The 17,033-nt window shown below is 48.5% G+C and overlaps 1 protein-coding gene across 12 annotated transcripts in view; it reads left to right on the plus strand.

Moving 5' to 3' along the window:
• Positions 1–2,640, plus strand: part of MARK3 (microtubule affinity regulating kinase 3) — a 121,099-nt gene extending 118,459 nt beyond the window's left edge. For all 12 annotated transcript variants that reach the window (XM_038545820.1, XM_038545819.1, XM_038545817.1 and 9 more), the window contains one exon: positions 2,095–2,640. In XM_038545820.1, the coding sequence (XP_038401748.1) occupies positions 2,095–2,440 (346 nt within the window). In that variant the 3' untranslated portion in view covers positions 2,441–2,640. The remainder of the gene's footprint in view (positions 1–2,094) is intronic.
• Positions 2,641–17,033: the final 14,393 nt, after the last annotated feature.

Genomic DNA, 17,033 nt, shown 5'->3' on the forward strand with positions numbered 1-17,033 from the left:
GGAGCACTATTGACGTGCCCGTAACCCCTGCATGATTTTGGTCTCAAAGAATGAAAGAATATTGAGTAGAATTTTCATATTTTAAATTAGAAGTTTAAGAATGATTATATAGTTGAGTGATTTGCTTTTACATTTTATAGATCATTTTGTATTTCATTACACAGGTTTGGGAATGGGAGAGTTCACCAAATAGGCTGACAGGCCTCCATAGTACTAGATCTTCCACCTATGCCCTTTCATTACCAGCCACCAGCATGTTGTCACAGGTCCTCCTTAACCCATTTGCTCTTCTTCTGGTCTTTTTAAAGCACAGCTCTGATCGTGTGACTTTTCTGAATGAAAAGTTGCAGTGGCCCCATTGCCAGACCTGCCCTGGGTGGCCTGAACTACCCTGGCCTCCCCTGACCCCCCTCCCACCCCAGGCCTGCCCATGCCGGCCTTGAACAGGCTCCCGCTATCCTGAGTTTGCCTACTGCAAGTACTTGGCGGCTGTTGTGGGGGTGATGCTATGCCCCCAGTTTCAGTCCATCTGTGCACTTGATTATACCCTCAACACATTCTGTGCTTTCCATACGTCCTTGCCTTTGCTTATGATGTTCCCTCTGCTCAGCACACGAACTCTTTTCCCCCACCCCCGTTGTATTGGAATCCCATGAGTTCTTGGTAGCTCTTTTCAGATGCCACCCCCTCCTGGAAGCCATTTCCTCATTTCCCTGCCCTGCCTTTCCCTGTGCTCCTCCCTTTAGAGGGCCCACCTGCCTTTCACACCACGCTCTAGTGGACTGCCTGTACCTTTCCTGTACTACTGTGGCCTTAAGTTGCAGTCTTCCCTCCCCCAGCCCCAACTTAGCTTGAGAGCTTTTGCTTGTTTTCTGTAACCTATTTAGCGCTTAACACGGCATTTTATACCTAAGAGGCTTGCAATCAATTTGCGTGGATGTGAATTAAATTGAATATTCTACCAGCAGGTTGGCCACTATATGCATAATAAAACCGATGGCCCACCCTCGACTCTGATGAATATGCCATAGGCTGAAGTGCATAACATGCATATACTGGATGTTTTTAATACACAAACACAAGAGTGTGAGGCATTCACCATCCTAATTGAAGCATTCCAGTGTACACATGGGAGTATAAATAACAGTTTGTGGCAATGACCGTTAAATGCCCTGAACAGTGGTAGATACATACCTACCTAGTCATGGACTTTCCAAGAGGACTGTGCCTGGGGCCCCACTGTGACATCACCTCATAGACGTTCGGATCACGGTTTACCCTCTGTGGATCAGTACAGCTTACATTTTAACTGGTTGTGGCAGTGCTCAGCAGCAAATAAGCCTTAACATTTAATTTTTAGCTTCAATAGTAAGATAGTGTCATCTAAGAGTAAGATAGTGTCATCTAAGAATTATTTTTAACTGGAATTAGAAGTTTAACAAAATGGCAGGGAAAATATTGAGGTGGGTGGAGGGAAAGGAGAGAAGGGCTCACACCCCACCCAGCTGTATACTCATCATCAGGGGCCATCTGCAGGGAAGGTGATTTTGAACTATGTGGAAGCACTGGCTATCCTGAGTAACCACTGTGGTGAAGGTTATGATGAGCTGACCTAACAAAAGATGTGGTGGTACAGGGGCAGCTATGTAGGTCAAAAAGCCAGAAGCTAGCCTGCTGACCCTTTCCTCCTCCCTGAGCTGGGCCTTTGGGGGACCCCACTGGCTCTTTACCATCTGCAGTCAGCCTTGAGGAGAGAGATGGGCTTTTCTTGGAGAAGTGCTCAGATCCCTGCTTTACCCAGTCTCCAAGGATTCTGTTTAACAAATTATTTCTTGAATGTTATTAAGTATAGATGGCTAGTAAAAGATTTTTCAGTCGGGTAGACCTTTGCCTGTGTGAGTTACATTTTGGAAGGGGTGAGGGGGTGAGAAAGAGGAATGCTTCTTGATAAAGGACTCACCACATGTGAGTCTGTGCAAGTAAAGTATGGAGGTCAGTTATTCTGCTACAGAGAAGATGATTTTGAACTAGCTGGAATAGAAAAGGTTGGTTTTTCTGTGCAATTAAAAATAAACCTGCCACTGTGCATTTCAGTCGCAACGTATCTGCTGAGCAAAAGGATGAAAACAAAGAAGCAAAACCTCGCTCCCTGCGCTTTACCTGGAGCATGAAAACCACTAGTTCCATGGATCCCAATGACATGATGCGGGAAATCCGCAAAGTGCTGGACGCCAATAACTGCGACTATGAGCAGAGAGAGCGCTTCTTACTCTTCTGTGTCCATGGTGATGGGCATGCAGAGAACCTCGTGCAGTGGGAGATGGAGGTGTGCAAGCTGCCAAGACTGTCTCTGAACGGGGTCCGGTTTAAGCGGATATCAGGGACATCCATAGCTTTCAAAAATATTGCTTCCAAAATTGCCAATGAGCTAAAGCTGTAACCCAGTAATTACGGTGTAAATTAAGTAGCATTTTAAAGTGTTTTCCTGAACACTGATGGAAATGTATAGAATAATATTTAGGTAATAACGTCTGCATCTTCTAAATCATGATATTAAAATATAAGGACAAGAGCACGCCTGGGAGCGGAAGCTGGCCTTTTTTCTACGAATGCACTACATTAAAGATGTGTGACATGCGTGCCCTCTGTCTTCTTTCCATTGCCCTGAAAGTCAGCGTGTGACATCATCGCCACGGGCCTCCTGTCTGTGTGGTGTGAGCGTGGACTGTGCGTGTGAAGTAGTGCATATGGAAGCATCTCCTTACACTGGCAGCCAGAGTTGTTACAAGTACCTCTGTGGGAGATCATTTGGTGCTAAAACATTAAAATTGCCAAGGAGGAAAATACTGAATTACTACTAAGAATTAACCTTAAGACTAGTTGATAATTAATACAGGTTTACAGTTCATGCCTGTGGTTTTGTGTTTGTTGTTTTGTGTTTTTTTTTTTTTTTAGTGCAAAAGGTTTAAATTTATAGTTGTGAACATTGCTTGTGTTTTTCTAAGTAGATTCACAAGATAATTAAAAATTCACTTTTTCTCAGTAAAATCTTGCATTGTCTCCTAATACTGTATTTAAGACTCAGATTAAGGCAGTGACTAAAAGTATGTTTTTTGCCTCCGCCACCAAGTTGAACAAAAGCAAATGGAAAGTACATGAAGGCCTGGGGCCACTTTGTCCTTAGTGTGGAGCCCAGCATTTTGTCATTACTAGCATCTTTTTTCTCCAAAGGCAATAAAGGGAGAAGTCTGCCCTCCTGGCGACCTGAGGAGGAAGGGAAACAGGAGCCTCCGCGGGCCCATGTGGAAAGACGCCAGGTCTTGACGGTTCTGGGTTTGTTCTCCATGAAGTATGTAATTTTCCTCTCTTGGTTTGGTGGGTTTTATGGGTTTGGTTTTTTGTTTTTGTTTTTTTGGGGTTTTTTTGTTTTGTTTTTTGTTTTTTTTTGTTTGTTTGTTTGTTTTGTTTTTTGATTCAGAACATGAATCAATCCTACAGCTTTTTTTTTTTTTTTTTTTTTTTTACCACCTACATGGTTATATAGAGAGGGTAATGAATTCATCAATTAGGGTGACACTTCAGTCTCATGGGGAAGTGGCCATATTGATTGGTGGTGTTTTGGGTTCTGGGTTTTTTGTTGGTGGTCAGAGTATGAAAGTCTGGACAGTCACTCAGTCACAAATACTCATTACCATGGGCAGAACACTGTTTTAGGTGTTTGGGATGCATCCGTGAACAAAACATAGCCTCTTGAAGCTTATGTTCTAATAGGATGGCAGTCAGTAAACAATAAGTAAAGTCATAGCAACAAAGTGGTCAGTGCCAAGAAAAGAATTGCAGAGCGGGGTCAGGCATTCCTAGGGACCTGAGGTTTGGTTGGTGCCATGTTAATTTGGGGAATGGGGCAGTTGCTTGGTCTCTCCGAGAGCAAGGAGAAGCCAGGAAAACTGTTCAGAGGCTGTCAGTAGTGATCAGGCAAGAGGTGATGCTGGCCCAGTGAGACCATGGTCGGTTCTGGGTATGTCTTGAAATAAGAGTCAACTGCATTTGCTCTTGGGTTGACTGTGAATGAGTGAGCAAAAACCCAAGGCTGCACACATTTTGGCTTGTACAGCAGAAAGGCTTGCTGTCCATTGGAATGGGGCAGCTTGCTGTGGGTGGGAGGGCAAGCAGGAGAGCAATCTTAGATGCTGTGAGTTTGAGGTGCATTCAGATACCATGTGGAGATCCAGGAGGGACCCCGGGAGCCCTCGGCCAATGGGTGGATCCTCTGCAGATACGGGACAGAAGCTCCCAGACAAGGGGCACAGCCCGGGAGCAGTAAGTTGGGAGGGGTTTTCAAACCTCCCTTATTAAAGAAAACAGGTCCCGTCTCCCTCCTTTTTTCACCTGAGGCATTTTAGTTCCTTCCCTAGACCTAGTTTCCTTGTACACAGCTTCTCTCACAGCCCATTGTGCACAGGTTCTTCTGAGTGGCTGCCCTGTGGAAGTTTATAGAGGGGAAGTGGAGCTCTACCATGTAGAGGTGTGGCTGTGGCAGGGCTCCTGACCTTCACACCTGGGACACGTTCTGTTTGCCATGTTTGTTCTCAAGGACACACTGATTACCGGAAGTTAGGCTTTTTTGAGACAAGTTCATTACCCACACGCTCTGATGAGAGGACCACTGTATGCAGACTCAGACGCTCAGCTGTTGTCAGTTATTTGTTTGCCAGAAGTGTGTCTGTGCTTTAATGCACTCTACTGATCTATTGAGAACTGGGTATTTATCCACAGAGTTCGTCTGGATCGGTATCATTTAAAAGCCTCTATCACTGATTGACATCAATTTGATTTCAGTGACAATAGCGATAGTGTTATCTTTACTCCAATTAAAGCATGAAGTTAAATCGATTAATAAGGGGCCCATGCCCTTCCTTTAGGATAAGTATGTTTTTATAATATGATGTTTTTATTCCGCATACAGTGAATTTTGAAAAGGAATATTCTAGAGTACTTGAAAATCACTTCAGATGCAGTGACAAGGCCACATTTTGCCCTCATCCACTCCTCTGGAGTCCCTCAGAGGTGAGGTAAGGTATGTGGTGGGGGCGGTGCTACGGTTTTTATTTACCTGACAACCAGAGTGTTGTCCTACTCCTGAAAGTAGAGTTAGTATTCCAGTCATGCCAACTCGCATCCTGATCAGGCAAAACGGGAACTAAGACAACATTCCATAGCGACGTGCCTGGTTCATGAGCTGTCCTTTATTTTCCAAAAGTGAAGACCCAGGCGGAAAGCTGGGAGGGAACACGACTAACTTTGAGAAGCACAACTGTGATCATTTTCATAGTATATGTCTCTCCAAAAGCCTAGAGAAAGATGATATTTAAAAGAAAGATCTCGCTGTGTGTGCATTATGAACATGTTATTGTCATTCTGGAAATCATCCCTGAATACCCTTCCCTGGCAGTTCCTGCTCTGTGAGTCGCGCATGGTGATCTCCATGTCCACAGAGTGGGTGATGCAGGGGGACAGGAAGGTGTTTCCACCTGCTCAAAACTTCGCTTTTTGTGGGGATTTTTTTGATTATTTGGGGGTTTCGGTTTACTTTTGCTGATTTGCCATGAAACACTTTAAAGAGCTCAGCAGCCCACTTTACATTGGGGGTAATGGTTGCTCTCGAAAGGAGTGAATGAAGGATGTGCCTTGCAGATGTCTTGACACTGCACAGGTAAGTCTAGGTGTGACTGTCCCTTAGGCCTCCGCTCCAGTCAACAAGGACAGTTTCATAACTTTGTAGTTGGGGTCTTCGGTCTACCACTTTGAGAGACCAGAACCCAGGCAGGGGTGACACTCCCTCAAAGGTAGTGCTCACCATTGGTGTCGTAGTGCCCCAGGGGGGCAGCTGGTGTGATCTGTGTCAAAGCAGCATTGGACTCCTCAGAAGTCAGAGCTCAAGCAGGACATCTCGGCTTGGCTCCTCCCCCAGGGAAGGAAGGTCACATGGCAAGGAGACCTTGGAAGGTCACATGGCAAGGAGAAGCCATCAGAGGGAATAGATGGGGAGCTTTGGGCACATGAAGAATGGGATGGGGGTGAGAGTGTCTGAGACTCTCAAGGAGAAAGCCAGCTAGCTAGGATAGTGGAGTGGACATTGTAAGAAAACCTGTATGAACTCATAATAACAAAATACTCTGCCAGGAGGTGAGCTCCTGGCTATGGTGGAGATACTGAGGTCAGCCCGCTGGTTATTGCAGCAGGATCTAGATGGCCATGAAGGCTGGTGTAGGATGGGTTTTGCCAGGGCAGGACCTCTTAGGATTCGCTTCACTCAGACATCAGAACTCTGTTTAAACCTGAATTAGCCAGCTTGGCTTAGCAGTTGAGGTGTATGCCCTTGATCAAAGCAGGCTGGTTTCCCGGCTCTGGGATCGTGACCTTGTTGCCTCTATAAAGTACGGTAGTAATAATCATCTCACCTGGCTTATTGGCAGAGTCTACCAGGTGGCAAGTGCAGAGCAGGATGCCTGGCAGATGCTAGTGAATGTGCAGGTCACACAGGTACAAGCCCTTTTAAACAAGAATTCAAGCTAATACTGAAGGTTTTTTTTGTTTTGTTTTGTTTTGTTTTTTAATACTTTATTTATTCATGAGAGACACAGAGAGAGAGAGGCAGACACATAGGCTGAGGGAGAAGCAGGCTCCATGCAGGAAGCCCGACGTGAGACTCTATTCTGGGACCCTGGGATCACGCCCAGAGCCAAAGGTAGATGCTCAGTTGCTGAGCCACTCAGGTGTCCCAAGACACTGAAGTCCTTGAGCACTGTGCTCTCTGCCCTCCCAGCAGAGACTTGATAAGAAAATCCCCCCAACTTCTGAAGTGTAGAGTTCTGATATCTGAGCCTAGTGTCAGGAAACCAGCCTGCACTGTTCCATTCCTGGCCTCAAGTTTTGGCCTATGTCGCCAGGGGCAGGGAAGAGTGTGAGTCTGTTAGAAGAGCATAAGTAGGAGAGGCAGATGGTGCTCCCCCCACTCCCCTTGCAGAGTGCTGGTCACCTCTCCTCCAACAGGCCTAGGCCTACCATTGCCATCACATTTAAAGATTGATTTATTTTAGGGGCTCCTGGGTGGCTCAGTGATTAAGCATCTCCCTTTGGCTCAGATTGTGATCCTGGGGTCCCGGGGTTGAGTCCCACATTGGGCTCCCCATGGAGAGCCTGCTTCTCCCTCTGTCTGTGTCTGCCTCTCTTTCTTCTCATGAATAAATAAATAAAATCCTTTTTTTAATAAATAAATATTTATTCTAGAGAGAGCGCAAGAGCTAGGGGAGGGGCAGAGGGAGAATCTCCAGCATGCTCTGTGTTGAGCTCAGAGCCCAACACAGGGCTTGATTTCAAAACCCTGAGATCATGACCCGAACCAAAATCAAGAGTCAGACGCTCAACCAACTAAGCCACCCAGGGGCCCCTGCCATCACATTTAAAATCCAGCTGGCTCAGGAGCGCCTGGCTGGCTCAGAAGTGGGTACAACATGTGACTCTTAATCTCAGGGTCCTGAGTTCAATCCCCATGTTGGGTATGGAGCCTACTTTTTAAAAATAATAATAAAGTAAAATAACACAACACCACACCGGTTCTCCCAGCCTGCTTGCTCAGCTCTGCCCTCCTACCGTCTGTTGCTTCCTGTTGTGCTAAGAGTCCGTATCATGGACAAATGTTTTTTTTGTTTGTTTTGTTTAAATATTTTATTTATTCATGAGAGACACAGAGAGAGAGAGAGGGGCAGAGACACAGGCAGAGGGAGGAGAAGCAGGCTCCCTGCAGGGAGCCCGACGCAGGACTCAATCCTGGGTCTCCAGGATCAGGCGCTGGGTTGAAGGCGGCACTAAACCGCTGAGCCACCCGGGCTGCCTGACAAATATTTTTTATCTCTGTATCTACCCTCCCATTTAGTACAAAGTAAGTATTCATTTAAAACAATGCTGGTGGAATACCTGGGTGGCTCAGTGGTTTAGCACCTGCCTTTGGCCCAGGGCGTGATCCTGGGGTCCCGGGATTGAGTCCCTCATCGGGCTCCCTGCATGCAGCCTGCTTCTCCCTCTGCCTGTGTCTGTCTGTCTGTCTGTCTGCCTCTCTCTCTCTCTCTCTCTCTTTCATGAATAAATAAATTTAAAATAATAATAATAAAAAATAAATAAAACAATGCTGGTTGGGCAGCCTGGGTGGCTCAGTGGTTTATCACTGCCTTTAGCCCAGGGCCTGGTCCTAGAGACCCGGGATCAAGTCCCACGTCAGGAGCCTGCTTCTCCCTCTGCCTGTGTCTCTGCCTCTCTTTCTGTGTATGTCTCATGAATAAATAAATAAAATCTTAAAAATAAATAAAAATAAAACAATGGGGCAGCCCCGGTGGCGCAGCGGTTTAGCGCCGCCTGCAGCCCGGGGTTTGATCCTGGGGACCCTGGATCGAGTCCCACGTCGGGCTCCCTGCATGGAGCCTGCTTCTCCCTCTGCCTGTGCCTCTGCCTCTCTCTCTCTCTGTGTCTCTATGGATAAATAAATAAAATCTTAAAAAAAATAAAAATAAAACAATGGTGGTGACGATGATGGAGGAGGAGAAGTAGTAGTAAATACTAGTGGTGGTGGTGGTAGTAGTAGTAGTATGGGCAAGAAATACCTGGAAAGCACAAGGTATTTTGAGTGGCTTCTCAAAACTCTTTTTTTTTTTTTTTTTTTTTTTTTTAGATTTTTTTTTTTAATTTATTCATGAGAGACACCCATAGAGGCAGAGACCTAGGCAGAGGGAGAAGCAGGCTTCCTGTGGGGAGTCCGATGTGGGACTCAGTTCCAGGAACCCAGGATCACAACCTGAGCCGAAAGGAGATGTTCAACCACCGAGCCACCCAGGTGTCCCTTCAGTCACAATTCTTAGTGAGGTTCCCCCCATAACCCAAGGCCCAAGGATGAGGCAGGCACAACCGTAGGAATTTGTGTTTTGATTTGTGGTTCATCCTCCTCGGTCTCCAGCAGCTGTCTGAGCTGAGCCCTTCCTGTATTATAGACAAGATTTAGAGATGGGCTGGGAATGTGCTTTTCTTTTCACTGAGCTGTCCATAGAGCTGATGCCTATATTGTGTTGTCTATCAGTCAAGTCAAGACATGCTGGTCCTCAGGCCAGTGCAGTGAGCACCCAGGATTAGGTCCTGAATCATATGACATTTGCCATTAGATGTGAAACTGGGGATTAAAACTCTTGGCTTAGAGCCTTAATCCATGTCCCACACCACAGAGTCACACAGTCAGTAGGGTGCTTAGATTTCAGTCCATTAAGAGAATAGCCATGTGAGGCTTGGCCGCAGTATGTGAGCTGGAGGTCAGAGAGTCTTTGGGAGTATTAACAGTAGCCCTTGGCTCCAAGTGCTTGGTCATAGAAACCAAGCCGGAGGTGAAGCCTGCTGAGCAGGAGTCTTGGCTCGTAGAGCTTGCTTGCCTCCTGCATGAGATTGGGAGGCTGGTCCTTGGGGCTCACCCTGGGATGAGACTAGAGCGCAACTTGGTGAGATGACATCTCTCCAGGAAGGCTGGGGAGACTGGGGCTGCAGGAGGCACTTTGGCTGCTGTTGGTTTGGGTTTGATTGCTTCGTTGATTTGTCTTAACTGTTTCTGTGGTGGGGCTAATTCGTTACAAATTCTGAGGTTCTCACGTCTTTTTCCAGCTCCCTAGATAGTCACTGGTGTGGTTTGTGACCGTCGTGAGATATCTTCTCACCAAGTGGGTTGACAAATGGGTGCCTTCCTGGGGGGCGTCACTGAGAGCAGGGACAGCTGATCATCCTGCGGCCCTTCCCCCAGCCTGAGCCTTTTGCAGTTTCCTGCTCTCTACCTCCCACCCACTGAACCCACCTCTATGTGTTATTTTAAGCCAGAACTCTAGAACGCATCCCTCAAGCAGGAGGGGAATGTGCAGTTGCTCATCAGGAATTTGTCCAGCTTCTGCTGGGCACCTTCAGTGCCAGGGTGTGCACATGCACGTACACACACCCCAGGGAGCTGGCGGAGAGTCCTCTCTGGTCCTGGATTTTCCTGAAGCCTGACAGCTCCTTGCCCCACCCTGGTGGCATCCTACTCCTGGAAGCTTTCACTAGTCAGGGCTCACGTACTTCAAGATAAAAATTGTATTTCCTTCCTGAGATTTGCTTCCCCGAGTTAAACTGCCCCAGTTCTTTTCAGGGCAGTTTCATGTTTTGTTTCAGGACAAGACGTGAAGATTTTTTGTGGTGGTTTGTTCATGTTGATTCATCAACGTGCATTTCTGGGGGGTTAGAGTGGAGCAGCTACTCTGGAGGGCTGAGCTCTGGGGATCCAAAAAGAACTGTGGTAAAACCTAAGTCTGTTGAAAGCTTGCTCTCACAGGGAAGGAATACAGACATGGTCTGGAAATCTGGTATGACCAGTGCGACACGAAGGAAGCCCAGTCTGAGGAGCGAGGTGGTGGAGGTTACAGGGGCAGCCTGAAGCACCCCTGATAGGAAGAGGAAGCAGTGGTATGTGTAAAGGTAGGCATGGAAGGCTCATCCTACTTCAGACTCAGGGCATGTGTGGGAGCAATGACAGGGCCAGGGTGCTGTTGGAAGGCTCTGTCTTGTCACCATCCCAATAAAATATGTCTCAGACAATGCACCTCTGTTCTTTTAAGAGGACTCGGTCCAGTATTTTCTTAGGAAGTGATGTGGCAGGCTTTGGGTAGAGTTCTGTCGCCAGACAAAAATAGACCCTGCTGCACTAGGAAGCCAGGTCCCAGGGACCAGAGAGGAAGCATCCCGGCCAGTGGGGCACCTGGCATGCCAGCTCCTTCCGGAGTGAGGTCTGCACTGACTTGCCTCTCCCTCACTCTTGAAAGGGAGCTGCCAGCAGGCGTGGGTAGGTGTGAATACGTTCTCAAATCAGACATGTTTTGCATGAAAATAAGCTGGGAAGTAGGAGCATATGCAGTCATGTTCATTAATATGAGACCCAAAATCTTTTGGTAGATGGTGCCCCTGAGAGCCACTTCCTCATGCGACACCAGGAACTGTTCTGTGCACCCTGGGGGCACTGCTCTCACTGGTCCCTTCTCTGCTTATGTCCTCTGGCCAGCTTCTGGTTGCTTTGCAGCATCCAGCTCATTTATCACCTGCTCCGTTCAATCTTTACAATTCCCACCCACTCAGCCCCGTGTCCTGGGTCGCTGGGCTCTCTCCCCACCTGCTGAACTCTGGAGAATCCTATTGTGCTTGTGTTGTGTCTCATCAAATACCAGCTCAACCTGTCTGTAGTTGGGTAGGGGTTCTTTTACCTAGAAAGGCGGTGCCATGTGTCTTTTTATCCTGACATCGCTAAATGTGTAGGGCAAATTTTGTTGGGTCGCATTTCCTAGTATCACTTCATTAGTAATTTGTACCAAAACACTGGAACTGAGCCAGAAAAGCTAAGTCCTGTTCTCCTGTGTTTCAGGCTTCAAGCCATAAGCATCTTGGCCCTCCTTTCTGGTTTCAAGGAGGAAGAGGCAGGATATCTGGCCTCCCTCTGCCCAGAGCATTTCCTCTCTAATATAAGTACTATTGCTGGGGATCCCTGGGTTGCCCAGCGGTTTAACGCCTGCTTTTGACTCAGGGCATGATCCTGGGGTCCTGGGATCGAGTCCCACGTTGGGCTCCCTGCGTGGAGTCTGCTTCTCCCTCTGCCTGTGTTTCTCCCTCTCTGTCCCTCTCTCTCTCTCTCTCTCTCATTAATAAATAAAATCTTTTTTAAAAAAAGCACTATTGCAGGACGCCTGTGTGGCCAAGTGGTTGAGCATCTGCCTTTGGCCCGGGGCTTGATCCTAGAGTCCCAGGATCAAGTCCCACATCAGGCTCCCTACACGGAACCTGCATCTCCCTCTGCCTATGTCTCTGCCTTTCTCTGTGTCTCTCATGAATAAATAAATAAAATATTTTTTTTACAAAAACACTATTGCTCTGATTTTCACTGCAGCAGTGCAGGTGGATCGTATCAAGCACAAAGTCAGCAATTTCAAGTGTGGTTCATTATGTGCCACCTTTATTATTTCTTCTTGAAAGTATAACGCATTTGAAGTACTTCTTAATGTGGTGACCAGTTGATGGGTCAAAAGTATTGACAAAACTAGACTTTTTACTTTGGTGAGAAGAAAAAAAATTTTTACTATATTTTATTTTTTAATAATCTCTGTGAGCAACGTGGGGCTTGAACTCATAACCCTGAGATCAAGAGTCACATGCTCTACCTACTGAGCCAGCCAGATGCCCCGAAAAAAAAAGTTTTAAGGTTTTATTTATTTATTCATGAGAGACACAGAGGCAGAGACACAAGGCAGAGGGAGAAGCAGGCTCCTCACAGGGAGCCCAATGCGGTACTTAATCCCAGGACCCTGGTACCACGCCCCGAGCCGAAAGCATACACTCAACTGCTGAGCCACCCAGGCATCCCACTTTAGTGAAAATTTAATGGAAGTTGTCTTTTGTTGCTAAGTCACATATTTCTGGAATAACCCCAGGGAATGTGTTAATACAGGCCACCTTTACCAGTAATGGGAACAGCCCACTTGGGGTGGAGGATACCCCAAACCCTGACCCCACAGTCCATGCTCTGAGAGACAAAATTTACAGCAAAGCAAGTGTATGACAGGGGGTGGGACTGGACAAAGCCCAAGGAAAATGACAGGTGAGGACTGAGATCCTTCCCAAAAGGTGGGCTAGAGCAGGCAGGGAGGTCTCCCCTGGAATTTGGGCATAGGTGGACCTTGGGCATCCAGGGGAGAGCAGGAAACAGGCATGCAGAAGGGAGCCCCAGATCAGGCCAAAGGCAGCAAATGAAAGCCAGGCTGGAGGTGCTGGTGCATCTGCTGTGCCTCTGCTCTCCCATGTTGCCACTCTGAGTGCACATTGGGATGGTGGGGGCCAGGTGGTGTTTCCAGAGCCACTGGATTGGGTTCCAACTAAATTTTTAGATAGATTGACCTTGAAACCCTGAGCCAGGCCACATCGGGTTTCTGAATGGCAGAGCAGCATCCCAGCCCCAAGCCCCATAGCCACAGCAGGAGTTGGGCTGGCCCTTGCCTCCCAGCCCAAGATGGTTGCTGGAGCATTTTATCCCCATGACCACACTGTAGCTGCCTCGAGGGCATCTTGGAAATATGCTCCTCTAGCCGGGCAGCTGCATGCCAGGCTCAAAACCAGGGTTTTGTTATAAAAGCCAGAGGGGAGGGGATCCCTGGGTGGCGCAGCGGTTTAGCGCCTGCCTTTGGCCCAGGGCGTGATCCTGGAGACCCGGGATCGAATCCCACGTCAGGCTCCCAGTGCATGGACCCTGTTTGTGTCTCTGCCCCCCGCCCCCCTTCTCTCTCTCTCTCTCTCATAAATAAATAAAAAATTAAAAAAAAAAAAAAAACCAGAGGGGAGAATGGCTGCTAGGAGACAAGCAGCTGTCTGCACACATTCATCAGAAATGGGAGGAACTAAGAGTACTTTAAGCTTTTCAGGGTCTTAAGGTTAATTATAGAAGTTGAGCCTTAAACTTAACAAGCCCCCAACTCTGAGAAGAGTGTAAAAGTTAGGACTTCTGAAACCAAGAACATCATCTTTGCTTCTCTGAAAGACTTCAGTAAAGCAGAACGAGTTCTAGAAAGACAGGTTTGGGGAGAAAGTGGGGAAAGAGTCCAGACGCTGTGCATGGATCCCTACACAAAGTCTCTACAGACTTGGGAATCAAGATTGGTATCTTCCAGTTCACATGTAAAATCCACAGTTCTGCAAAATGACTTGCTGCCCCCCTGCTCCATGGAAATCTCACAGCCAGAAAGACATCACTTGTGAATCAAAAACCACTCCCCTTTGTTACCTTTGGAAAAGGAAGTTAACTCAGAATCTGCTTGAGTGTAGGGTGCAGCCCCAGGGTACATTAGGCAGCTTTGGTAGGGGCACCAGGCAGCTCCAAATAGAAGTGCAGTATGAGGTGCCTTCCAGGCAACTGCTGCCTATGCAGCCACTGCTGAGAGCAGCAGGGGCTACATACTGGAGGTCTAGAATGTTCTGAAAAGTGAAAGAGCGATGAAAGAAGCCCAGGACCTGGGAAGGGTGGTCTCAGAGTGGTAACCCTGAACCAGTCCTCTCTCACCTCTTTTTCCAACCCCAAGGGCAGTGATCAGTTTGTGTGGATCCAATGAGGGGTGGTGGCAGTGAAGTCCTGCCTTAGCGGTCTCCCACGAACTATGACACATGAGAGCATCTTTTTAAACACCACTTAAAAAAAGAATTGGTTTCAACTTATATAAGTAATACATGTTCACTGTAGAAAATTTGGAAAACAGTATAAAGAAGGAAATCACCTGTTACCCCACCACCCACAGTTAACTACTGTTGTGCAGGATTTTTCCACACATGCTCTGGGATCCAGAGTACAAGCTGTTTTATAACCTCCTTTTACACTTCAACTTTTTTAAGCATGCCTCCGTCTCGCTGAGTTCTTCACACTGCTGGGATGCCTGTGTGGTGCCTCATTGAGGCAGGTGGCCTGGATTTTTAACAAGCCCTTTATTGCTGGCAGTCCTGGACACTTTTTCCCCATTCTGAGTAATTGTACCTCTTAATTACTTCTGTCGGGCAGTGGTTGTCAAAGAGGCAGTTGGAGCATGGGGGCATGTGGCTGGCTCAGCCAATAGAGCATGTGACTCTTGGTTGTGGGGGCGTGAATTCAAGCCCCACCTTGGAGGCAGAGCTTACTTAAAAAAAAAATAACTCCTATTCAAAAAGGCAGAGATTTTTTGGCCCTTGGGGGAAATTTGGCCAGGTCAGTGTGGATGAGTAGCACTACTGGCATCTAGAGGTTGGAGGCTGGGATGCAGTGCCCAGAGAAGTTCCCCCCCAGCAAGTCACCTGCTTGACGTGAGAGGATGCAGTTGAGAAGCTCTGCGATGGGAATGGGTCCACGTCCTAGCAGGATGAGCCCAGGGGTTGGGGGCCTGTGGCCAGGTTGCAGGAATGGATGCTCTTAGAACTGCTGACTGGTGGCATCCATCTAAGATGGAGAACGAGTGTGTGTTTCCCTCTATATTGTGGTGTGATAGGGTGTCCTCAGACTTCCTGTGTTTGACTGATTTCAAGGAAAATTAAACTCCCCCTGTTTAAGGATCTCAGGAGTCCAGAGGAAAGGGAGAGGTTGTGGGGACTCTGGTCGGAGAGTCCATGGACTGGTAAGCAGAGGTACCCCCAGTGAGGGGAGAGCAGTTAGCCCCACCTTGTCCCAAAAAGAATAAAAGTGAGCAAAGAGAAAATTACAGGTTGAAAAAAAAACGGTTTGTAAAAGTTCTGGGCCTCTGGCGAGCACAACTGTTTGTCCAGCTTCCTGAGAGGGCCCAGGTTCTGGATGTGGCAGCACAGGCGAGGGTGGGGCTGGTGCTTTAATGCTCCAGGGGAGGGAAGCTTTACTGCCAGGAAGAAGTTCTGAGCCACGCCCTGCCCACCAGGGCTTCTAGGGGATCATGTTGGGAGGCCTGCACAGGGTGATTGGAAGTTTTGGCTCACTATTTTACGTAACCATTAGTAGTTAAGGAAGTGCCCAATCTTAACGGTTGGACCATGTAGATACATTTTCTATAGGACGTTAAGTCCCTGCCTGACAGGACCCCGGGTACCTGTAGCCAGCTCAGGGTGGAATGGGAACAGTCACTTATCCCTGAAACTGTACAAGCAGGAGGGCCCTCGCCTGGAATGTCCATGTATGTGCAAGGGCCCCCTCACAGCCCTTTCTCCTCAAATTACCAGATCCTGCAGTCTACTCTGGGCTGGCCCGGTCCCCACTGACCGGAGACCCTGAAGCTAAGAAAAGGTGAGCCCTATCTGATGTATGCTCCAGGCCAGTCAGCCAAGGAGGGAGCCAAGTGCCAGCCCCAGACCCCAAGTGTGGGTTCAGAGACCCTATCCCTGCTAACCTTGCACACCAGGGGGCCTACTCCCTACTGTGACCATCCCACCCAGGTGTTCACACTCCCAGCTTCTGTGCCTAAGCCCTTCCCTGGCCTGAACAGTACCTGGGTGGGCTCCTCAAATGCACCCTGGCCACTAGGGCAGATGGTTAGGACGTACCTCCTGCAGCTTAGTACCACCTGCAGCTTCTACTCCACTGCTGTCCCCCTAGCCTACTTGTCCTGGGCCCCAGGGTGTGGGACAGGAAACCCCAATCTTCAGTAAGACTGCTGCCACCCAGGGATGCAGTAGGCACAGAGGCCATGCCCGGCTTCTCTCTCCAGTTGCAGGGTAGCCTTGGGGGTGTTAGGGTGCTGGCCCAACGTGTGCAAAATTGAGGTGCCCGAGACCCAGGTGGGGGAGTGGGAGGACCGAGGTGGCCCTGGCCAGCAGGTGGCAGCACTGGCTGCAGAACTGCACAGCTCGAGGACAAATCCTACCACTGGCTGGCTCAACAGGCCCATCTCTACTCCCCATGCCCTGGCCCAGCCCACCATGTGGAGGTCAACCGGGGACAGTAGCTGGGGAACAGAGACCAAGGAGCCCACACTCCTATCCAGGGCCCACCATGGAGGCCAAGGGGCTGGGGCACGCTGAGGGTCCTGGAGAGGCTGCTGCATGTTGGGAGGGACTCCCAACGGGGCCCCAGGGCTAGGAGGAAGGGAAGCTGAGGGGAGGAGGGGTGGCAGAGACCCTGACCAGAGGAGAAACAGGATTCAGGCATTTTTCTTTCCTGGGCTCCTCACCCTCCAACACCCCCTCCCCCCACCACTGCCCCAGCATATACTTCCCCCACTCGGCAGGATGGGGCTGAGCAAAGTGCCAGGCTTCACCCCACAGGCCGGAATGCCCCTAGTTGCTCAAGGTGGAGCTCCTCCTCCCTCTCCCTGTCCCTCCCCACCAGCCCATCCCAGGTCTGTAAGGGAGCCAAGTAGACAGGATGGCAAGGGAGGAGTTCATGGAACATACTGTCCCTTCTTACAGAAAGTGAAGCAGAAAGGGTAGACCTACAATTGGACACACTACTCGGAGAC

This window comes from Canis lupus, chromosome 8 (assembly GCF_011100685.1).
Source record: "Canis lupus familiaris isolate Mischka breed German Shepherd chromosome 8, alternate assembly UU_Cfam_GSD_1.0, whole genome shotgun sequence".
NCBI classification, from domain to species: Eukaryota; Metazoa; Chordata; class Mammalia; order Carnivora; family Canidae; genus Canis; species Canis lupus.